The following is a 24,455-nucleotide window of genomic DNA, read 5'->3' as shown; positions in this document are numbered from 1 at the left end:
TCCAAATTCAATTTAGGCCTACAACATTAAACATTAAGTGAATGAGACGACGGATAATGAATGTTCCAACACATTTTTTATGTTGTTGATATTCATAGTTTAATGTCCTGGCAACGACATCGACAATGTTTCTATAAATCAGTAGTTACATGGTTACCGCTTGATATCAACAATATTTCGTATTCATGAGAGTTGACCAATTGAAAGAAACTCGCAAACTAAATCCACTTAAGCATGCTTAGCCAATCGTGACGGAACAGGAGTAGCTACTACAGCAGCAGTACAATCATTTCGTCGATATTTTCTCAAAGTATAAGAGAGGCCTAAAATAAAAATGCATCGAAGGCATGGAGTGGTGCAGACGGGCAAGCCGCTAAAGGTGGTGATTTTGGGGCAAGCATCAGTTGGCAAAACAGGTAAGATAGCAGACGTGACTTAGCTCGTAAGCATGTACTTGGGTTGAGTAAGTGTGTAGTGAAGATGACGGGTAAATGTATATTAGATAGACAGGTGATTAATGCATCATATCCCTTCATTTGACATTCCTTAACGCTTTTTGTGTGATGTCTGTCGCATGTAATTCACCTTTCAAACAATTTATCATTTCTTTCAATTACTTAATATTTCACAGAATAGTAAACACTACTTATTAAACGTAGAATGTGTTGATATCCTGGTTCACCTTATAGGTATTAGCATAATAGAAACAGTGTTTTATTGAGCAGTTACTTAAAGTTTATTGTTAACTATAATAGTATTAGTATATATTTAACTATAATAAATCCAAAGGCAAATTACTGAAAAAATGACAATGCTGTGGGTATCAGTGGCTGGATCTCAATGGAGATACAAAAAAAAAAGCACTGAAAAAATGACAATGCTGTGGGTATCAGTGGCTGGATCTCAATGGAGATACAAAACAAAAGCGAAAGGCTAAATCAAAACGATAAGTAAAACAGCCAGAAAAGTTAGCAGAGCTTTCGTGCAACACTAGCCCTTCATCAGTGCAATTTAACTATAATAATATAGTTCGAAACGATAAGATGAGGAAATCTGTGAGAATCGCCCCAACCGAGATTCGAACCCGGAACCTTCTGCCTGATATGCAGATGTCCTATAATAATATATATATATAGTTTGGTTCACTTTGGTTCACAAACAAATAAATGGTGTTAAATTACTTCTGACAAGATGGTGTTGTGCGTACGTGGAGGAATAAAATTACGATAATAATTTAATAATAATTTACATTTTAGAGGCCTTAACTTCATCCTTGTTGGCTGATCTTCGTCCCCCCGCCGCAAACGGACGGTACAGATACACTACAATTCAAATCAATGTCAAGCGATTTACCGTAATATCAATTACTTGCATTTTAGTAGGAATATATAACCACTTATGTCCCATCGAATTCCACAACAAAAAATGCATTAAAATCTTGTTCTGATTTTATGTTTGATATTTGATTTGTATTTAACATGTAGATTACAATCCTACACGTTATATATATTAAAGCTATTATAGGTCTTCAGGGAATTGAATATGAAAATTGAGAAATGTTCACGGTTTAACATTGCATTAGTACCAACAGCTGATGAAGACACTTGGATATTTAATTTTTTTTTAAATCCACCTTAGTTTCCAAAAATAAATATTCTACTTAATAGCGACACATTTCAATTTATTTTCAGTTGAATATTATATTAATCTATTCATTGTTACTGTTCAATGCCACGAAAAGTACACGCGAGCGTATACACGCTGATAACATGGGACATTTTTAACATGATTTCTCTTGCTGACGCGCGCGCGTACAAACGCTTGGTTCCCACAACGACATAAGCAATTTCACAAACGATGAATTAGGCCTATCCGAATTGTCTCTTGTGATTGGTCAACAAACTTGCGTCGCGCTTACGTCCTTGCGTTGCATCCTAGTGAGAACCAAGCTTTACAAACGCTACCCGATGCGTGTGTACAAACGTTGACACACGCATCTTTTAGTACGCGTTTTCTCTTGCCAACGCGTGCGTGCAAACATTGATAACATCGTTTTCTCTAGGCCTTACTTCGTCGTGTCATTTTAGCAATGACTACAATTGACACATTCTGTGCTGTTATATACTTTAATTATCCATACGATAAATTGGTTTATTTTTAGCACTTTTTGTGTTACAAAACTAAATCGTTTTTGAAAGACGGTAAGTAGGTGGGCAAAGATGGCCTCGTAAGTAGTTTGTCATAAGTAACAATAGTTATAGAAAATCAATGCTATTAGATCAGTAAATGTATTTACTTTAATCGTTGCTTTTTGTGCAAGGTGTCCTCTGTGTATTAGTTCTTTATAGCCTTGTAGTAGGCCCTGTTCTGTTCTTTTATAACCCTGCTAGAGTGTCCTGTTCTGTTCTTTTATAACCCTGCTAGAGTGTCCTGTTCTGTTCTTTTAGCCATCAATTGTTTACAATCACGTCTGTTGACTCATCTTGAATGTTGATCGATGTAAACTTAATTTGAAACTGAATTTATTACAAATTTACTAAAAGGCAATAATGATGCTTTAAAAAATATTTGGATATTTTAAAGTAAGTACCAACCTTACTGTGTGTCTATTCCATATAATATAGAGTTGAGCGTGTACACGTGTCATGATGTCACAGCAACGTTGCCAGTGGGTTTTGGTGTGTTTATCTATATATAATTATCTCATTTACAATGCAGTATCCTAATTCATATTGACTCGTAAACGGATCCTAATGTCATTGTTTTATGGTGAGGTGAACTAAACGCTGCCCACTCTCTCCCCGTTGTCTACAAAAAGATTGTATGCGGCGCTACTCCGCAGTCTACACGAAACATTCTTATTCAAATCATTTGCTCATTACCATAATTGTAGTGATCACCTGTTAGATTATTCCATTACTTTGTGACACATGATCAGAATTATAACCATTATTCTGTCCCAGGGAGAAATAAGTAAGTTATTTACATTTTACAATTAATAGGCCTATCATTTGACGGATCTACCACTGTAAAGTTCACATTTGAGAAAAGTGTACAACGTTTGCAAGGATTTAGCGAAAAATTCTTTTGTTTTACTCCTTTTTTGTTTTGTTTGTTTATTAGATGAAAAAAGAGAAATTGAATTCTTTTCTGTGATTTTAATTTTAATTTTTTTAAAGATTTTTTCAAAAAAGGTTCATAAGCTCAATGCAATCAATACACTATGTGGGAAATGGGTATAATGATTTAATATCCAAAATATTTTATTTAAAATAAATTTATTCACTTTTGATAATAGAAACTATAGAATCTATGACGTCACGTATGCAATATATGTTGTATGTGTTTGAACTACATTTGTTTATGATAGATTTATAGTTAAATGAATGTTTAATAATTCAGGTCGTGAGTAGCACGTGTTTACACATTCACCTAACACATAGTGTTTTTGCCTGTAACGAGTTTCTAATGAGACCTCGTCACGATAACCGATCTGTTCATAATGCAGATAATAAACGTGTTTATTGCGTCGTAAAACGCGTTTTAACGTGTCTCACCGTTCAGTCATTTGGCAAAAAACTAGGACATTTAATATCCAATGATTTTGAATAACTTCCAAGAACGAAGTCTATCAATTGTGAGCGAATCTTACATCCATGTAACTATTAAAACTTCAGTGATATTATCTAGTATAGTATTAGCAAGTATGATAACGCTTGCAACAATATGATATTTCAAAGAAAAGTTTAACACTCTCATATTTCTTAGAAATACTGATTGAATTTTGTGGAAACACAAACCCTATCGCATTCTGATCGGATTGATTACACGTAGATGTCAATATGACAGTTGGCTGTAGTCTGATGTTGAAAATAAGAATTCATGGTTATGTATGGATTTAGAGACTATGCATAGATTTCTTTCACTTCACAGACAACTTTCAGTAATTTCGATCAGGGAATGCATGGAATATGGCCTAGAAGATTTAACTACCACGAAATAGTGTTTGATGTGCGCAACGTGTCACGCGTTAAAAACTTGATAATATTTATATGATTTTGTACGCACACACACATGTCGCACGCGTTAAAAACTTGATAATAATTATATGATTTTTGTACGCTCGCATGCACATGTCGCACGCGTTAAAAACTTGATAATATTGATTTGATTTTTGTACGCACACATATACATATCGCACGCGTTAAAAACTTGATAATTATCAAATTATTTTTTGTACGCACACACAAGTGTCGCATGTGTTAAAAACTTGATAATAATTATATGATTTTTGTACGCACCTCTTCCTGACAATAGTGACAGAAAAAGTCATTCGAATGCTAATTTTCTAGTTTTCGTTTAGGATGTGATTGCAGATTCTGGGTTAAAAGAATGACGTTTGAATAGATAGTGTCATTTAGCATACGTAACTGATTAATTTGTATTATCTTAATGATTAAAGAATACATCTCTACTCATTAGTATTATTCATAATTAATAATTACAATGTCCGTTTTCAATGTAATGTAATCCAAAGAGTTTCACGTTATGTTTTCCAAACTAATTAGTAGCACAGTAGTTTGTGATCAGGAAATGTATATCTCCGAAGGAGGGGTCGTAAAAAAACAAACTCGAATATTTTTATTTTGTATTCGTGAGATTAGTGTATTTATCTTACGTTAGTTCCATTCGGCCGCATGTATTTATTATTTATATTGGTAAATGATCAAAGAAAAGCCACCGAATATTAATTTGTATACGGTACAACGATTATTAGACCCGTAGCCAGAGTCTCGTTTGTTATCGGTATTAACCAGACAGATCGGTCCACCAACTAAAGCTCTGTCTATACTATCAAACTAGTTTGACAAACAAGTTTGATGTGCCCAAACATGGTAGTGATATGGCCAAATATGGTAGTGATATGACATCATCATGGTCACATCACATTTTTTTTGTCACATAAAGTTTGATAGTGTAGACAGAGCGTAAGAACGGCCATAATGCACCACCACCCACAAAAGAGAATCTGTCAGTTCAAGGCACGAGTTGGTTGAAGTGTGATAAACGTGTGTGCAATATGTTAACGATTCTTGGGCACATAAATATTTACAGTTGCATTGATAAGAACTCGGTTTGTTTTTAAATTTATTTTAAACAGTTTAATGTTCAATTCTCCTTTAATGGTATACTTTAACAATTATGAATTACTCTTCAAATGTTGCGATCAGAATAATTGGAGTTACGGACAGATTAATGTCGTATCGGATTGGATTCATGTACAGTATAATGAGTAACCCCCGAATAACCTTTATGGTGTCAAAATAACTTGTGTAAATCCAAAGGCAATTTACAACATAACCACTGGTATCAGTGGTTGAATCTCAATTAATAAGATATAAATAAAATAAGCAAAAGGCTAAATCAAAACGATAAAGTAAAACAGAACGATGATGCCAAGATTTGCCGGATTTAGACGCGGTCCTTTCTCAACTTTCCCCATGGGGTTGTTTTTTGTTGATTTTTGTCCGATTTCCAGATGAAATATTAGACGTATGAAACGGCATGTGCGCCAAAATATTTGTTTTTTTTAAAAACCAATATTAAGTAAACAATTCCGTCAAGGCAAGCGAGAGCAAGAATATAGGACTATTAATTTTTGTTTTCTTTCCTTTCTATTCGGTGTCAAAAAATAATTCGAATAATGAATTGTATTCACTTATTTGAGTTGGTCTTTGAGTAAAAAAAAATCGCAGTTTGGGGTAGCATAGATAACAGACGAGGTTTTAATTAAGAGGGAGAATTGATTCTAACCTGATTTGGAATCGGCAAGATAAGAAAAGGCTAAATGAGTCCCAGTGGTTAAAAATATCTCTCAAGACGAGCTTAATAAAATCTTGAAGAATCGTAAATACTTGAAAAGCTCGTTTGGGTGTGAGTTAAGCCACGGATTTACGAACGCCGCAAAGGATATGCCATTTAAATGTTATATTTAGGACATAGTTTGTTTTATATTATACTGGGTTGCTTTCAGTACAATAAGAGTTACGAATCAACCATTGAAACCTAAAGCTCTGTCTACACTATCAAACTTTATGTGACAAAAAAATGTGATGTGCCCATATATGGACATGATGATGTCATATCACTACTATATTTGTGCATATCACTACCATATTTGTGCATATCACTATATTTGGCCACATCACACTTTTTTTGTCAAACTAGTTTGATAGTGTAGACAGAGCTTAACTCATATCAAGTGTCATATCGAGTGCAGAAGAAATACGATCAACGTTTTAACTCGGAAAACAATACACCAAAAAAGATATACATACAACAATATTTTGTGTTTTTTTATTGATAGCCTATAGTTGATAAATGGCGTCCAAAACAGAGATAAATACATTATTTTAAACCGTTTAGCTATACATTCAAGCTTATATTAACTTACGTGCCATACATTTATAAACGATAAACAAAATGATAAGCTCATAAAATATTTTGTTAAAATGAAAGTAATGTTCAAACGATAAAAATATTATGTTTCGATGACGCAATATGATTGTTATATCAACAGCTTAGAAAAACATGATAAATATAAAAAGACTTGAAATAAATAGGTCATTTGGGATTTTTAAGAAACAACTTAAGACGCATCTTTTTCCAAAACTATCATATTTGATTATGTAAATTATTTTATATAAGATTTATATTTTTGTACAGCGCTTTGGCCTCTGGGAAAAGTGCTATATAAATAACTATAATAAATAAATAAATAAAATAAAATAAAAATCTTGAAAATGTACTGTTCCTTATAAGTATCTGTTCTTAAAACCACTTATGATGGTAATCCCGCTTTTATTTATCATTCTCACAATAATCTCACTTATAAACACTCTTACACGTCTTCTTTATATACCACATTGACAATGACATGTAAAATAGTATGTACATGTATTAGTATCATTGAGTTTAACCATGCACTTGTGAACTTATAACGACACACATTTTCATTTTCATTGAACTTATCATCACACTTTCATATATTACTATTATATGAATCTCATAACAACACTTGCATTAAAATTTAATTCATAGAAATGTCTATAGACTAAATTTATATAAATTATATTGTACGTCGATGACCGTCAGAATTTCTATAGATTACAAAATCTATAGAAATTCTATAGACTCTCTCTAATTTATATTAACTCTATAAACACTCTATAGAATTTGTAAAAGTATTTTCCTACGGGATGTATCTATTGAACAACTTGCAAATAAATACTATATAACTTACTACCATCTTACACATCTTGTTTTTATCATTTTATTGAACTCATAACTGGGCCTCTTTTATTGCTTATGAATCTTTCATCTTTAGCCACACACTTGCTATTTAAGTAGCGACCCTGGCCCCTTGTCCCCACGGCCCCCGATATCTTGCTCCGATGGGAGAGAGACAGGCAGGTGAATGGCTTGTGATGCTGAAACACGAACCGCCCACAGTAAATATGTTATATCATACCTCCATGGTTTTATACAAACACATTTTTACTGTATATGCTAATCAATGCTAATGCTATTACATTGTCTTTTAGAGGCAATGAGTTATGTTAATATAATTTCTTGGCCAAATTTCAATATAGTTAACGATGCATTATATTGATATGCATATCATAATAACAGTCTGCAGGTTTTGCTTTGAGATCATTTATATGATAAACGTTCAGTGTATTTACAACATTTATAGAACATGACATGTCTATGTTTTATGATGATTTATACTAATCCAAAGGCAAATTACTAAAAACATGCTGTGGGTATTAGTGGCTGGATCTCAATGGAGATACAAAATAAAATAAGCATTGAAAAAATGACAATGATGTGGGTATCAGTGACTGGATCTCAAAGGAGATACAAATAAAAAATAAGCAAAAGGCTAAATCAAAACGATAAAGTAAAACATGATTATTTATACTGAAACATCTCATGTATTCGTGATATTTCTTTTGTGATTTTCCTGACATTTCCAGTTTAACATTATGCAATTTTACTTCTTTTGAATAATTCTAAATGTCCAGTTTATACGGCATTATTGAGATTGGTGTGTCATTATTGTAGTATAACATAATTGGCCTGCCATTCAGTCGATGCGAAACATTCGGTCTAGTATGGCGCGCCAAGCTGTCATTTATTCGGTCGAGCAAAACGTTCGGCTACTTAAAAGACCATCTGACGCTTATAAGTAAAGTATAGCTTATTGGTATTTCCTAGAAGCGAACAGCGTAGTACTCATGAATAAGCGTCTTTTAATTACAGTTTGCCAATATATGTATTCTGTTTTATTATATTTTAGAAACTATGTATAACATTTTTATTTCGAAAGTCATCTCAGCGTTCCAATTAAAGTCACGTTAAGCTCTGTCTACACTATCAAACTTTATGTGACAAAAAAAATGTGATGTGCCAAAATATGGACACGACGATGGCATATCACTACCATATTTAGACATATCACCACCATATTTAGTTAGATTCTTTTTTCTTTATTTTGGTTCTTGTTGTTATACCCTCATCCTCCCCGCCAATCGTCCACTTTCTTTATTCTTATGCCTATAAAATAACCCTTTATTACAATAATAATAATAATAATAATAGCTAAAAACTATAATAACATCAATATCAAGTCATAATAATAATCGTAGATACAGATAATTGGTTTCTAGGCAAAGGTTTTTTTTTGTCTTTTGTGGGTTCTTCCATTTTTTATCTCATCGAAAAAAAACCCCGTATGATTCTTTAATAAATAGGTATTTATACAGTATTTAAAAATAAATTACGTTGTCATAGAAACATGTCCACATACGTAGAATATAAAAACAAAGTCTAAAAATTATACCAACAAACAAACTAACAAATGTTTTATTTAAAGATGTATTGTCCCCCTAAAAAAATAATTTTTTAATTTTTTTTGGTTAAATATTCCATTTTAATATTACATGATAGTGATTCATTTTGACCAAAAACTTGATCCAGAAAAAAAACATTTTCCCCCAAAAAAATGTAATTTAAAGCAAAATATACCTAAATTGTCTGGAAGACAATGTTTTTTGGTTGAAATTAACCATTTCTTTTGTCTTTTTATAAGTGAAATATTTATTTTTGATGATTTTTTTTCTACAGAAGTGAATAACTTGATTAAAACTGTGAAATTGCCTATTCAAAATCTGATTTATTAATCTTTATTTGTCATGTTTTTGGGGGACAATACATCTTTAAATGATTATGACTTTTATTTTCGATATGTGATCTATGCTCAAATGTATAAAGCGAAACAGGAATGTTGAATATGCATTACGTCTCATAAAATTAAAAACATATGTTTGGATGAATATTTCAATATTATGTATTGAAGGACGAAAGTAAAAAAATATCAGATTAGATATAGGCCTAAACCACTGAAAATATCTTTATCTGAAAATATGGTTTACTTTTAATGGTAAAAGACAATGTATATTGTTATGTATAATTATGTCAAAATTGGTTCCGATTTGTCATTTCTTGCTGTTACACCATTATATGAACCTATTAATTTATATGTCCATGGTTACACCATCTCCCCATTCATCTAATGTGTATGTTGGCCTTATCCTTATCATTACAAACTCTCTTCGCTGTTCGTCCATCTTTTCTCAAGATATTTACTTTTTCACAATGATGAACCACCCGTCGCACCATGCCGTAATTCCTCCATGCTCAGAATACATCCCATGAGCTCCAACACATAACTACGGAAGCGTCTAAGTGCCATCAACTTGGCGACTTGTCAAGATAAATTATCTTGGAAAGTCGATGGCACTTAGACGCTTCCGTACACAACTCTAGCTTCTGTATCGTTCCGCGGTCGGTTCTCTTGTCCATGCACAAGGCTTAGTATGTCTTTGCTTTGATTTCTGCTGCCTTGCAGTAATGAGGTTATTGACCGCAAATTGCAATTTATTTTGTATGAAATCTGATTTTTTTTTTCATTTCAGCTCTGACAGTACGATTTATAACCAGGCGGTTTATATGGGAGTATGACCCTACTTTAGGTAAGACCATAATTAATATTCATCAGTCAGCGCGCCTTATGTCTATAATGTGAACTACATTTATTGGTTTTATTATTATTATTGATTGTGTATAATGGTACTGATACATTTATCTGTATTATCCATGGTTTGACCAAAATCATTGGAACAGTAAAACCATCACATATTGGACATGTTAATGTTTCTGTGCTTATTTGTACGATACATGTTTACGATCATGTTTAATAAAGTGCAACCCCTTCCCTTTGGGACACACCAGTTCAATTGACCCCATTTTGGGGAGATTTTCCTATGAAACGAATAAGGGAACACTCGACCAAACCATATTCAGGAGACACCACTTTAAAACTGTGTCGTCTGGGTTCTACAGTAATTATTTGTAATTTTTTCCGATATTTCTAACATTAGCAATTAATCCTAGTGTGTTTTTACGTACGCTTCTTTTAATACAATACTGAAGAGAAAATGTACTACGTGGTAGCACTGTGTAGTTCCACTAAATAATTGTAGAAGAATAATCAGAGTTAATATTGCTATATTAAACAGAAATGACGTACAGACATAGGACATTCTTTGCTAGTGAAATGTCACCAGTTGATTTTGAAATATTGGATACCGCAGGCCAAGTAAGTATAGAGTCATTAACTTAAAATCATCAGCTGAATCTAAAACAGTCATAATCGAGCGTGCCTATTAACGATACGCGCTTATTATGTTCAATGTTACATAGGCCGTGTTTCCGCAGCCAACCGATAATTAACCGATAATTAACCGATAAACTGCCTGTGGAAACGGGGTTCGATTCCACTCAAGAAAAATTAACCGATAATTATTTCATTAATATCGGATAATTATCGGATAAATGCGATAATGTTTAACCTTTGACCTGGAGGACAAATTATTGCGTTGTGATTGGGCATCTGATTGTTTTGGTAATAACCCTGATCATGCGCACTTTAGCCTATTGGTTAAAAAAAAAAATTAACCGATAATTTTGTTTTGGCTGCAGAAACACGGCCATAGATAGATATTTCAGAATATGTAGTTTCTTTTGGAGATTTTGGCGTCCTAAAAATAACCAGAAAAAATGACTTTATTTTAATTTTTAAAAATTTTATTGAAGGAGACGAAGACAGAAGACAAGATTAAATGGGCAGACGCCTACATTATCGTGTATTCAATAAATGACAGATGTAGTTTTAACGAAGTGATGCGATCAAAGTTCCTTATTACTCACGCCAGAAAGAATACGTCACAGGATCCAACGATATTAATAATAGGAAATAAAAAGGATTTAGAAAGAGACAGACTGGTAGACAAGAGTGAAGGAGAACAGTTAGCAAAAGCTTTAGGTTGTGCATTCTACGAATTATCGGTATGCGATTCGTTCGATGACGTTCACACTGCGTTTGAGAAACTTTACAATGATTATAAGCGAACGAAGAAATTGACAACGCCTCCGATATTTACACGGCGACGGAAGATTAGCGTTCCAAAACAGGACAGTGTTTTAGATTTACCGAAACCACGTCAACGGGGCACTAGCTTTTTAAGTTTGAGCACCGGCCTCAGTGTATGTAGACCACCAAGCATTGATGAAACGTGCAGTGAACAATCGGACGATATCGAAGACGATTCCGAGGTTGACTCTATCATATAATAATGTTAGTTCTAATGTTTCTATAAACTGGATTATTTTATATATTATTTCTATGAAATTTGTAATTTATACTTATTATGGAGGATGATTAAGTGTGATGTTTCATCTATTTTATACTTTAGCCTGCCTGACTGATGTAATCCAATCGTAATAGAATGAAAGCCTATTGGAGGCCATCCACAGCACCTTACGGTTCATGCACATACTATAAAGCGCACATTTTTACTTCAATTTAAATTTATTTCCCATAATTATAATAAAATTTAGTGAAATATTATATGGGAAATGATCATAACAGTAGCACACAAATACCGATCAACTCATATATGGATACTTCGTCATATACAATGCAAATGTTCTTGGATAATTCATTAATCAAATAAAATAATAATGACTTATGATCCAGATAGAGGGTTTCTAATTTTTTCTCCTTCAACTATATCTGACCAAATGTCACGAGCTAGCCTACATTGTGGTATAAAATGTCTGGCTATTCCGAAACTATAAATTATAGGAACGGATATAAATTAGTAGAAAATTGTTTTTAATTAAATTAAATCTATTTGCATCGTGTGGTTTTGGTAACCCAAGAAGCCCAATAAATCATTGCAATATTTTGGTGTAAATACAGTTTAGAACTGACTTTGAATATTATATATTTCAGTAGCAAAATCATGTTTTTAAATTCATTAGGCCATACGGCAGAAAGCAACAGTAGCCCATGAAAGACATTAGAAGTAGAATAATGGAATCACATACAACAAATAAGAACATTCATCAAACTCGAAGCAATTATACAGCAATGCTAAGATGTGTTTAAGATCTAAGTCACAATAATAATAATAAGTTCGTATAGCAGGTAATGAAAACAGTAATAAAGCGATTGTGAGGTTACTGATGAAGTTCACGGAGACAAAACGAACTCATAACATGACATTTAGATTAAAGCACAGTAGTTAATAGGACAAACACAGGCTATCTTTTAATCATAACCATCGTAATGATGTTATTCCTTCTAGTTTATATATGTATTGAAAGTGGGGTTGTTGAAACTATTATACACTATTATACATTTGTTAGTTTACTGACCTGAATTTTATTTGTTTTTATCCATGTATAAAATAGGCTGCTGGGTATTAGCAGTTCTGATGTATTGATAAGAATTACTTTAATTTTTAAGTGTTTGTTTGAGGCGCGATAATTCAATTACCTTTCATCATTTATCACGTAAAACTCAACATTAAATACTGTCAAACTTCAAGATTTCCACTTTCATGTTTTAAAAGCAATTTTATATTTTTATGGTCATCATAATCTGTCGCAATTAGCTCTAATCGAAGCTAACCAATCAGCATTATAGAAAAAAAGAACGTTTTATTGGTTTCTAATTTATTTAAGATATTCGGACGTGAGTACAATTCTCACAAACGTGTTCTGCTACTAATCTGATTCTATTGCTAAATGCTGTCAGATTATTGACACATACTTGGAGCTCCCCAATCTTAAGCTCTGTCTACACTATCAAACTAGTTTGACAAAAAAAGTGTGATGTGTCCAAATATGGTGGTGCCATGCCCAAATATGGTGGTGATATGACATCAGCATGTCCATATATGGGCACATCACTTGTTTTGTCACATAAAGTTTGAAAGTATAGACATAGTTTTAGAGATACAAATAGTCCGAGAGATGAGTCCATTTAGTGCACATATTTTACCATTAGTCTTAATATGATTTTTGTGTGAGACATACTTTGGTATCTGAAAACCCAATTCTTAAGTGATTCTGGTGATGCACTTTATTATAATCGTTCACAGACGAATGAATTAGTTTATGAATAAAGTCTGTAATGAGAGGGCGCTAACGTGTTTTTAATTCATTGTAATACACTACTTGTGTTTTAAGCCTTGTCTACACAATAACATAAATGTGATGTGCCCATATATGGATATGATGATACCATATTGGGCCATACCACTACCATATTTGAACTCATCACACTTTTTTTGTCAAACTAGTTTGATAGTGTAGACAGAGCTTTACATTTACATCTGGTTCATTAACATAACAGTCAAATACTATTAACTAACCTATAAACCGATATGAACTATTTATGAATTCTTTCCACATTGGTGGACACTCATTGAACACAAAAACAAAGATTTAGTAGTCTTCATCGTGTATGCGACGTTCTTTGTTGTTTTTCCATAAGTGTACGGTGACGGCGGTGGAAAAGGCAAGGATGACGTTCAACGGGATCATCAACTTTCCTGCTGTTTTATTTAAATTCCAGAAAAGGTAGGTAGCTACCGCGTGTACACCTGTGTACGCCATCATGCACACGCTTGCCTATGAAAAAAACATAAAACATTCGTTAAAAACGATAAAATAATAATAAAATCATTTATAATGCGCCATATATCCAATCAATGATTGCTCATAGGCGCAGTACATACATTTTTAAAACCATTATAAGAATTAAAACAAAGCAAGTTAAAATACCATAATTTCTACAATTAAAACTATAGTGATAGATTAGAGTAATGTAGACATATAATCGCGTTGTTTTGCTAGATGAATATCGGGGTATACAGGCATTACTTGGCTGTATTTAAGCACAAGTTTTTTTCTTATGAAAGCTCAGAGAGGTTATGGATGTAATGTGTGTGCTCCTGCCTCTTGGTTTTGGACGCAACATAATGACGTATAAGCGCACTGCAAGTAATTTGACCCAATCACGAACTGTCAACTCACCTGTATATGCGCGCGCATACGTACTTGTTGGGTTGTTGCGTACAAATGGGAACCAAGTTAACCATTAACGCGCGCGTGTTATGGATGTGACGTGTGCATACTAAATATTGATTGGACAACTTCACCCATGACGCCGATAAAAGTGTATATAGGCTTATTTACTAAGAACCAATAGAAGGTTCAAATGTTCGCTTATTAAATGCTTGATCAGCCTTGTTTGAATAGTGACTTACTAAACCAAGTTTCCTGTAGCCGAAGGTGATCGGCGTGTAGAGGAAATTAAGGCTTAATCCAGTAGCATACACTCCTAATGGTACCAACGTATCTTCGTTAAATCCGCCTGAAAATAATAATTTAAATGTTAAGTAGGCTTATGGTTAAGATATTCCAGTTAGTATAAATGAAATACTATTCTTGATATCCGCGTAAAGCTAAAGATATGTCCTCGTGAGTTGGAAGTGAAGAGTCCAAAATTGATTTAATAAATGGAAAATTTATATAAAAAGAAAGAAATTAAATCATGCTATCAAATAATACGGTATATTATATATATATTTTAAAATAAATCGCCTTACCTCCCTCTTTCCATATAAGGTATGACGCGTAACCTGCAACAGACTGCAGTGGTATTGCTGTTAGTGGGAAGATTGGACGTGGTGCCCATCGAGGCCACTTTAAATTCGATGTCCATTTTTTTACTTCTGGGTTCTTTATGTAATATCCCCGATTTCCACAAATATTTGGCAGTGCAACTGCACCAGCTATATAAAGCCAATCAGAATTCATTTTGATTTGGCTTACTTTCTGTTGGAAGTGACAAAATGTGTACCGAAATAGTGTCCCGATCAAAGTCCTAAGATTATTACTTATCTAAAGCCTACCACCCGATATCAAAACTTAAGTCAACAACTTCTAAGAACTGTCTAGTTAAGTCTCTACTTTGAGGTAATATTTTCGTTTTTTAAAATAATAATAAATGCTGTTAGTTGGAACTTTCTAAAAGTCCAAGAAAGAGTCGTGAAAATGCTTAATAATATTAATGCACAAAAAAATGCAGGAAATAGTAGGCCTACATGGATAAAACAAGTAGACTACTTATTAATTTTATCCATGATTAGCATTCATTGTTATACTTCCGCCCTCTATAATTATTGAGCTATCTCTCTTGGAATCTTCTTCCATTTCAGATTTAAGCAAGTTGTAATGATTTAATGATATATTTAATAATATTTACACATAAGTTTACAATTTAAATAAATATTTCGTAATAATTTATGTTATTTATTAGCAGATTATTATATACTTTAGGATAATTGATGGAATAATTTTTCTATAAATGTAAAATGTTCGGACGAGACTGTAATGGCTGCGCCCATAGTGAAGTTCATGGATGTACAGAACCGGCTTGTGTTAACTAAATGAACTGAGTAAACAGATGCAAATCATGATTTGAGCATTAATACGTTGTAAATATTAGTGATATTATGTTTAGGTTTAAACTATTTGTGCAATCTAATTCTAAAAAAACATTTACTTTTACCCTGAAGCGATTTTCTGACAAAGCCAGCAAAAGGTTTAGCAAATCACTAAACTTGCCGAAAACCTCCTTTGAATTGTGGGGTGCTGGTAAGCGGGAGACCGACGTTCAAAAGGTAAGTGGTAATCATTCCTAGCCTAGGTTAGTATTAGGTCTGTGTCAAACGTACAAAGTGACCAGTTATGAATTAAACAAGATGTAGACATCGTTTTTGGGTAGGATAGACTGACTTGTCTTGGCCTAGAGTCTAGTAGGTAGTACTACACACTAGTACAGTAGTACTAGTAGTAGACTTGAAAGAGCAATACAGTATGTTATTGTACAGTATTGTGACATTTCAGTGTTGCACTCCGATTCTGTTGTTTTTTTTTTATTCCTTTAATCATGGAGCTATAATCTATAGCTCCATGCTTTAATTTGCTCTGTTGTATTAAAAAATATTACAATATTATTAAAGAATTGCAGGATTTCATAAAATGTCTTACTTTTGTTTTCCAGGCATGCAAATTTTCAGATTTATATCCATGGCAACGGAGTCAAGATACACTGAATAAAGAGTTCTGCCTGCATGATGGTCCACCCTATGCCAATGGGGATCCACACGTTGGACATGCTTTGAATAAGGTTAGCAGCAAAAGCATGTTTCAAAGACCAATCACAAATTACGACATAAATCGAAAGGTTCCTATAATAGGAACCTTTTCGATTTATGTCCTGTTAATTTATTGTCCGAGATATTAGGATGAGTGCTCTCGCTCTTCACCTCTACACAGGTTTGATGGTTTCTATAAGGTCCAGATGACAGCACATCTTTCCCTGACCTAGGTTGGTCGTTTTTTTGGTGCCAGGTTAACAAAATCATATTCGCACTCGTCGTCATATTACTACTCTTGCATTGATGTAGTTACATGGATTTTATTTTCAGGTTTTAAAAGACATAATCAACAGGTACAAGTTACTGCAAGGATACAAAATTCACTATAAACCAGGATGGGACTGCCATGGTCTTCCAATAGAACTGAAAGCATTAAAAAAAGACTCAGACTTCAAGACACTGTCTCCAAAAACAATACGTGCAAAAGGTGACTTAAGAATTCAGCTGTGAATGTGTTTGGTTCTGTTCTAGTCTATTACTGTATATAATACAGTACTTGTATATACCCTGCATATCTATTTCAAACTTCTGCAATGTTTTCTAAGCCCAAATGCATTATATGATAACATGTGGTTTCATTTTTTACATAGCTCGGAAATTTGCTGAAAAGTCGATTAATAAACAGAGAAATGCCTTCAAACGCTGGGGAGTTATGGCAGATTGGTAAGTTTTTAGTTGTTTTTAGATATGTTTTACAATTCATGTGATGTGCCATGACCAACTTGATCTCTTACAATGGAAAATTAATAATTTTTACTGAATTACAACAATATTATAACAATGATATTATGCAGCTTAACTAAAGAATTTATTATTATTTTATTTAGATTTCAAATATTGTTTTAAGTACAGACAATCATTGATTTGTTTTTTATTCATTTTTTTAGGAGTGATGGTGGTTGTTATTTTACATATGATAAACACTATGAAGCTAATCAGCTTGAAACCTTTTATAAAATGTACGAAAAGGTGAGATTTTAATTTAATTCATCTTTTCCAATATCATACCTGAGAACTAACTTTACTTTCTTGTGTTCTTTATAGTAGAAGCTACATTCTGAAAGTTATATTATATTTTTCTGTTAGTTCTTCCTCATCTTTTCTAAACACTCAACTTATCATCACCCACCCCTTTTTATAACTGCATGTATCACTGGTACAGTATATGTGATATATTTCAGTATCAATTACCTTAAGATACAGCAGCTATTCTTCCTCTTACACACAGGGACTTATATATCGAGATTTGAAGCCTGTTAATTGGTCTCCGTCGTCCAGAACTGCACTAGCAGAAGCGGAATTGGAATACAATGCAAATCATGTGTCGCCCTCTATATATGTTAAATTCCCTGTTGCAGTGATCCCAGAATCATTACAGGGTCTTATTGGTAATATTATTTATATACTATAAAACGTGTTATTCATGCATATTGTTATTCTGTAATTAGAATACTACTCTAAAGCTCTGTCTACACTATCAAACTAGTTTGACAAAAAAATGTGATGTGCCCAAATATGGTGGTGATATGCCCAAATTTAGTAGTGATATGACATCATCATGTCCATATATGGGCACATCACTTGTTTTTGTCACATAAAGTAGAGAGAGATTTACATGGAAGTAATTTTGTTATCTTTAAAATAAAATCTAAAACAACATTAATGGTTTGTTTAGATTCTTCAATGAATGTGAACCTACTTGTGTGGACAACTACTCCATGGACAATTCCAGTAAATGAAGCAATATGTTATATGGCTGCCAAAGACTACACCCTGGTGAGATGTCAGACTTCGGGAGACCTTTATATTCTGGCATCTGATAGGCTTGTTGATGTAGCACAAACACTTTCCACTGAGTTTGAAGTTTTAAACACATTCAATGGTAATGTTGTAGCAATAGTGTGTGTTGTTGATTATGTGGAAGGGGGTGATAAATAAAATGTATAACAGTATTTTTAACAGTATTTTAACATATAAATAGTATTTTAACATTGCTTTTTGCAATTTGATATATTTTTCTTGTTTTATTGTCTTAGTTATGCCAAGCAAAACAAATTTCCATTTTAAAGTAAAATAAAATATCTTGAATGTACTAATCATGATTTCGAGTTTTCATTAAGATGCAGATATTTGTAAAATAATTGATATTTGACATGCTTTTTTTTATTCATAGGTTCATCTTTAGAGGGTTGCCTTTACAGACACCCTTTGACCCCTGCTAGGGAGTTACCCCTTCTTCCTGCTAGTCATGTTAAGATGAGTGTTGGTACAGGTCTGGTGCATACAGCGCCTGCTCATGGACCTGAGGATTATGGGATAGGAATACAGTACAATTTATCAGTGGTGAGTACTCTATATTCACTCACTATTATTTGGTGTTTATTCAAAAAATCATCTGGATTAGGTATATATGTTATTTGTATGCACATTTATCATATTTTATTCTACGATCATTGAGTTTTTATTTTTAACTGAATTTTCTTTTATTTTAGAAATCACTTGTTGACGAGGAAGGGACATTTATAAAAGAAGCTGGGGAAGATTTGGCAGGGAAGAATGTTTTGACAGATGCTAATGATACAGGTAGGTATGTGTGTGTGCATAACTTATCAAAATATAAAATTTAGCTATTGATTTGAACTAGTTTGTATTCTACCAAAGTATAAGGCACATTTAGGACAAAATATTTTTTCCAATTTTTCAGTGATAAAGATGCTTGAAACTACAGGGTCATTAGCCCATCAAGAAGAATATAAACACAGTTATCCATATGACTGGAGAACAAAGAAACCTATCATCATAAGAGCCAGTAAGCAATGGTTTATAGACACGTCAGAAATTAGACAACAAGCAATGGTAAGAAAATGCGATATGGCCAATTTACACAGATGAGCGGTAACGTAGGATTTGTATCTATCCTGAGCGGAAACCGCCCGTCCACTCCGCGTTGTGTGTAATAAGGAATAACATAGATTCTATATTTTTATTACCGTTACCACTCGTCTGTGTAAATTGCCCTTTATATAGTAAATCATTCTGCTTTCTCATGGTTTAAATTCTGCTGCTAGTGACAAAATATTTCTCTTGTTATACAAGAAGTGAATCATAGATTTTTTTACCTAATTTGGCAAAAAAATGTGATGTGCCCAAATATGGTAGTGATTTGACATCATCATTTCCATATATAGGTGCATCACATTTTTCACATAAAGTTTGATCGTGTAGACAAGGCTTAACCATGGAGTAATTATTACTCCATGGCTTAACATGACAAATTTGAAATACAATATATGCATTGTTTATACAGGAGTGTCTAGATGAAGTTAATATTTTACCAAGTCATGGGAATAACAGTATGAAAGTGCAACTGTCAAACAGGACCTTTTGGTGTATCTCAAGACAGAGGGTATGGGGTGTACCTATCCCAGTCTTTTATGATAAACACGATGGACAGCCACTTCTCTCAAGGTTAGTTGTTCCTAAATGTTGCTGAGTCAACTCCGACCTCCGAAGTCTTGCTAAATAATGCAGACAAACATTGGAAACCTCAGAACTTTATGTTTTGTAAATACACCCATTGGGTCCGAGAAACGTCACTCAGATGATATTACTGCTGATATATTTATGCTGTTTTACTTCAGGGAGTCTATAGACCATATTGTCAGTTTGATATCACAGCATGGATCAGACTGTTGGTGGGACATGTCTACTCAAGATCTACTACCAGCAGCTGTCATTGAGAAGGTAAAAGAAATATATATTAAAACTATGTATTTGAAAGTTATTGTAAATTCATTAGATGTTAGACATAAAATAGTATAATCTCTGTCATTGTTTACAATGAATTTATTTTCTTGTAAATGGGTAAATGGAGGAATAACCTGCGACTTGTAACCTACTAGGCTGAATTGCGTACAGCTGTGGACGACAAATACCACAACTTTCTACTCCCCAAAATGTCCCTTTGTTTTGAGTGCTGCCACCAAACTGCGCCTGTTCGTCTGTCCACAACTACAGGGGCTGAAAACGCCTGAGAGTATTGAAATTACTGAAACTTAAATAAAGATTACTTTTTGATATTTTAATATAGAGTGGTTTCGACCCTAGTAGGGAATACACAAAGGGGGAAGACATCTTGGATATATGGTTTGATAGTGGTACCTCATGGAGTCATGTACTAGATGGTCGCCAGGCTGATTTGTACCTAGAAGGTGAAGATCAATATGGGGCCTGGTTCCAAACATCATTGCTGACCAGTGTCCCTGTCCAGGGTAAAGCACCATTCAAGTAAGTAAAGCTGTGTCTACACTGTCAAACTGAATGTGACAAAAAAGTGCCCAAACATGGTAGCGATATGCCCAAATATGGTAGTGATATTACATCCTTGTATCTATAAATGGGCACATCACTTTTTTTGTCACATAGTGTAGACAGAGTTTAAAATCATTTGTTAAAAAAAAATGAAAATCTTCAGCTATTCAGTTCATAGCTACTGTAGGTCCCCTCTCTTTAGCACTTTTCTCATAACTTACAACAAATAATGTATTTCATTCAGTAACTGTATTTTCTTAGGAATCTTCTAGTTCATGGTTTTACTTTGGATGGAGAAGGTCGCAAAATGTCTAAATCCCTTGGAAATGTTGTTGATCCAGATACCATAATCAATGGTGGCAATGTAAGTCCTCTGTATTGTCATAGAGTAAAGCTCTGTCTACACTATCAAACTAGTTTGACAAAAAAATGTGATGAGCCCAAATATGGTAGTGTTATACCCAAATATGGTAGTAATATGACATTATCATGTCTATATATGGGACACATCTTTTTTTGTCACATAAAGTTTAATAGTGTAGACAAAGCTTTAGAGAATACATGCACTTTGCAAGTATCTTTTAAGCAAAGTGAATTTTAAGTTTGGTGATCTGGTATTATTCCCATGCAAGGGATCCCTCTTATATATAGTAGGTAAAAAGTTATGTCAAAGGTTAAAACTCTTTCTCTTTCTAGAACAAAAAGACACAACCAGCGTATGGTGCGGATGTCATGCGATGGCGGATAGCCGAATGTGGTTGGGCCGGCCGGGTTCATGTCAGTCAAGACCTTTTTGCAATGGCCAATCAGAACATCATCAAAGTAAAATATTTAATTGTTGAGTTTTTAAATGTTTAGTTTTTAAAATGCAAGGCCTATTTGTAACAAATATTAATTTAACCAACTTTAAAGTTTTGAATTATATTTTTATTCTGATTATAGATTCGCAACACAATGAGATATTTCCTAGGAAACCTATATGATTTCAACCTATCCCATGATGCTTTGCCATATGAGGCCCTCTATCCTATTGAAAAGTACATGCTGCATCTTTTATTTGAATACGGTAAGAGGGTGAGTAAGACCTTATATATTATTGTGATTACGTTATAGAAAGATTATTCCATTAACCCCTTTTTTTGATAGTTATCAATGTTTTTGTAATAAGATATGTGATTTTGTTTAATTTTTGTATAATGTTTTTTTAGATTGTTTTACATATTTTTAATCCATTCTGTTAGTGGCAGGTTTCCCAATGTTGAATGTGACGGAAATAAAAAAAAAATAGACATTTCTTATTTCAGTAGGTACTGTAAAAATTTGTGAATTAACTTGTCCCCAATCACTTACTGTACCAGATGATTTAATCATGGACCTATAATATAGGTCAATGAATTAATAAGGATAATATAAATGGATTATTTATATAATGCTGGTATTTCACCTGTATAATGCTCACCTGGGTTGATGCAGATAATCAAATGATATTATGTCTATTGAATCATATTGTATTGTGGATTTCAGGTCGGTGAGGCATATGATGAATATAACTTCAGTGAAGTGACTTCATTGACATCAAATCTCATCTATAATACAATATCTGCATTTTACTTGGAAACTATGAAGGACAGGTGATTACATTAGAATTTATTTTCTAAATAAAAAAAAGTATATATGAGTTGATGGAAGAAGAATGAATGAAATTTTTCATAAAAATAAAATTTTACCAAAATACAGTATTTTAAAACGTTTTCCAGGTTGTACTGTGAACCAGCCAACAGCCAAGCTAGGAGGTCGTGTCAAACTTGTTTATATTACATGCTAGAGGTCATCGCCAAGGCAATCGCTCCAATCACGCCTCATCTAGCAGAAGAAGTGTTTCTACACAGAGGCTCGGGTACTGTAAAACAATTTTTGAGAGCAGAATAAACTCTTACTTCCAAACAAATTAATAAAAAGAAATTATATATATTTTTTTTCTTTAATAATAAAGTGTTGCTTCATTGTTTTAGGGGAACATGGAGTATTTAAATCTGGATTGTTTTCACTGGATCCTGGTTGGTTGAATTTGTCAGTAAATGAGGAATGGGAGGTGTTATGCAAATTACGGGAGGTATTACACTCCAACATTTCCGCATCAAAAATTATGGAGTATGATGTCACAATTTATGCAGATAATGAACAACTTTGGAAAATACTGAAGGTGAATAAAAAAATGCAGATATTAATATTATAATTAGTGACTATATGTGTATAAACATGGTATAAACAAGGCTGCCATGCAAATTGTTTCAGTAGTATTGTATCATTGTCTAAAGCTCTGTCTACACTATCAAACTTTATGTGACAAAAAAATGTGATGTGCCCATATATGGACATGATTATGTCATATCACTACCATATTTGGGCACATCACACTTTTTTTGTCAAACTAGTTTGGTAGTGTAGACAGAGTTTAGCTACACTTTCTCTCAGAAACAGTACTTACTACTACTCTAGATTACAACATTTTTTGTTTCTACTTTTAGTCATTGCAGACAGATAGCACATCAATGACGTCACATATATGTGAGCTATTTATGACTTCAACCGTCAATCTTAGTCAAGATATCCTATCAACCAATCAAAACTCATCTGCTATAGTAGTTCAAGAAAACATCCCTGTCTTAAATAATGGTATGATCCTAATTTGTTTGAGTGTTACAATAATATAAACCAACTTGAATATGGAATTGGGCCATGTTGCATAAAACATTGTACATGACAAATTTGTGAATATTATAGTACACCTTCAGCTACAGTTGTTTTGCTTCAGGGAGTAGAAGACGACATTCAATTACAATTTCCATTACATATATAACAAAATGGCGTCTTCTGTTGAAATGGAGAAAGTGTAAATATAGCTTCAGTTTAGGATTTGCCCAATTCATCATCATCAGTGGAAAAAATTACTTCCATTTATTGTCATTTGCATATAAAATATACATAGAAATTATGTTTGCTCCGATATATACAAAAACAGATTAAAAAATCATCACTCTCGTACGGTATACTGACAAGCATTCAGTGCCCGAATGGCAGCTGGATAAAAGATAAAGTATTCATTGCCAAATTGACATTACCAATGTTTTACATTGTTCATTACAGGTGTAGCCTGTGTCAGTCTTCTGATCCAACCTGCAGAGCATAACAAATGCGGTAGATGCCGTAAATACACATCAAAGGAAGCAAATGTGCCATGTCAACGGTGTCTTGATGCGATGGCAGATGGATGGGAATAAGGCATTATTGACGAACATGTCTTGTTCTCCAGGAATAGAAGGTTGGCAAAATGTTACTTTGTCTCCTGTCTAAAATAATAAATTTCTTGTCACATACCAATCAAATTGGATGTATTTTATTGTATATAAAATGTAAAATAAACAGATCAGACAACACACT

At 33.3% G+C, this 24,455-nt stretch overlaps 3 protein-coding genes across 3 annotated transcripts in view; 2 read left to right on the top strand and 1 right to left on the bottom strand.

Annotated features, from left to right (window-relative positions):
* LOC144850895 (isoleucine--tRNA ligase, mitochondrial-like) overlaps positions 1–24,447 on the top strand; it is an 82,176-nt gene extending 57,729 nt beyond the window's left edge. The window contains exons 2-22 of the mRNA XM_078708402.1: positions 15,945–16,163; positions 16,547–16,672; positions 16,974–17,130; positions 17,294–17,366; positions 17,591–17,672; positions 17,932–18,091; positions 18,379–18,585; positions 18,877–19,046; positions 19,196–19,286; positions 19,408–19,559; positions 20,011–20,171; positions 20,345–20,447; positions 20,794–20,990; positions 21,276–21,378; positions 21,711–21,836; positions 21,957–22,088; positions 22,539–22,645; positions 22,772–22,911; positions 23,027–23,217; positions 23,543–23,690; positions 24,162–24,447. Coding sequence (XP_078564528.1) covers positions 15,996–16,163; positions 16,547–16,672; positions 16,974–17,130; positions 17,294–17,366; positions 17,591–17,672; positions 17,932–18,091; positions 18,379–18,585; positions 18,877–19,046; positions 19,196–19,286; positions 19,408–19,559; positions 20,011–20,171; positions 20,345–20,447; positions 20,794–20,990; positions 21,276–21,378; positions 21,711–21,836; positions 21,957–22,088; positions 22,539–22,645; positions 22,772–22,911; positions 23,027–23,217; positions 23,543–23,690; positions 24,162–24,295 — 2,928 coding nt within the window. The 5' untranslated portion in view covers positions 15,945–15,995 and the 3' untranslated portion in view covers positions 24,296–24,447. The remainder of the gene's footprint in view (positions 1–15,944; positions 16,164–16,546; positions 16,673–16,973; positions 17,131–17,293; positions 17,367–17,590; positions 17,673–17,931; positions 18,092–18,378; positions 18,586–18,876; positions 19,047–19,195; positions 19,287–19,407; positions 19,560–20,010; positions 20,172–20,344; positions 20,448–20,793; positions 20,991–21,275; positions 21,379–21,710; positions 21,837–21,956; positions 22,089–22,538; positions 22,646–22,771; positions 22,912–23,026; positions 23,218–23,542; positions 23,691–24,161) is intronic.
* LOC144851010 (ras-related and estrogen-regulated growth inhibitor-like) lies at positions 196–13,611 on the top strand. The gene is made up of 4 exons (XM_078708537.1): positions 196–416; positions 10,041–10,097; positions 10,644–10,723; positions 11,221–13,611. The coding sequence occupies exons 1-4, from the start codon at positions 335–337 to the stop codon at positions 11,755–11,757; spliced, it is 756 nt and encodes a 251-aa protein (XP_078564663.1). The 5' UTR covers positions 196–334; the 3' UTR covers positions 11,758–13,611.
* Positions 13,567–15,385, bottom strand: LOC144851071 (translocator protein-like). Its single transcript, XM_078708597.1, has 3 exons — positions 15,087–15,385; positions 14,745–14,851; positions 13,567–14,106 (listed from the first exon to the last, which is right to left on the bottom strand). The coding sequence occupies exons 1-3, from the start codon at positions 15,295–15,297 to the stop codon at positions 13,921–13,923; spliced, it is 504 nt and encodes a 167-aa protein (XP_078564723.1). The 5' UTR covers positions 15,298–15,385; the 3' UTR covers positions 13,567–13,920.
* Positions 24,448–24,455: the final 8 nt, after the last annotated feature.

The sequence above is a fragment of the Antedon bifida genome, chromosome 1 (assembly GCF_963402885.1).
Source record: "Antedon bifida chromosome 1, ecAntBifi1.1, whole genome shotgun sequence".
In the NCBI taxonomy this organism is placed as follows: Eukaryota; Metazoa; Echinodermata; class Crinoidea; order Comatulida; family Antedonidae; genus Antedon; species Antedon bifida.
Note: the sequence above shows the minus strand (reverse complement) of the source record. Positions and strands in the feature narration are given on the sequence as shown.

Coding starts and splice junctions, on each gene's coding strand:
- LOC144851071 (XM_078708597.1), bottom strand. CDS start 15,297: ATGAATTCTGATTGGCTTTATATAGCTGGTGCAGTTGCACTGCCAAAT. Junction 14,852..15,086: donor CCTTATATGGAAAGAGGGAG/GTAAGGCGATTT, acceptor TATTATTTTCAG/GCGGATTTAACGAAGATACG. Junction 14,107..14,744: donor GCTACAGGAAACTTGGTTTA/GTAAGTCACTAT, acceptor TTTTTTTCATAG/GCAAGCGTGTGCATGATGGC.
- LOC144851010 (XM_078708537.1), top strand. CDS start 335: ATGCATCGAAGGCATGGAGTGGTGCAGACGGGCAAGCCGCTAAAGGTG. Junction 417..10,040: donor AGCATCAGTTGGCAAAACAG/GTAAGATAGCAG, acceptor TTTTCATTTCAG/CTCTGACAGTACGATTTATA. Junction 10,724..11,220: donor TATTGGATACCGCAGGCCAA/GTAAGTATAGAG, acceptor ATTTTATTGAAG/GAGACGAAGACAGAAGACAA.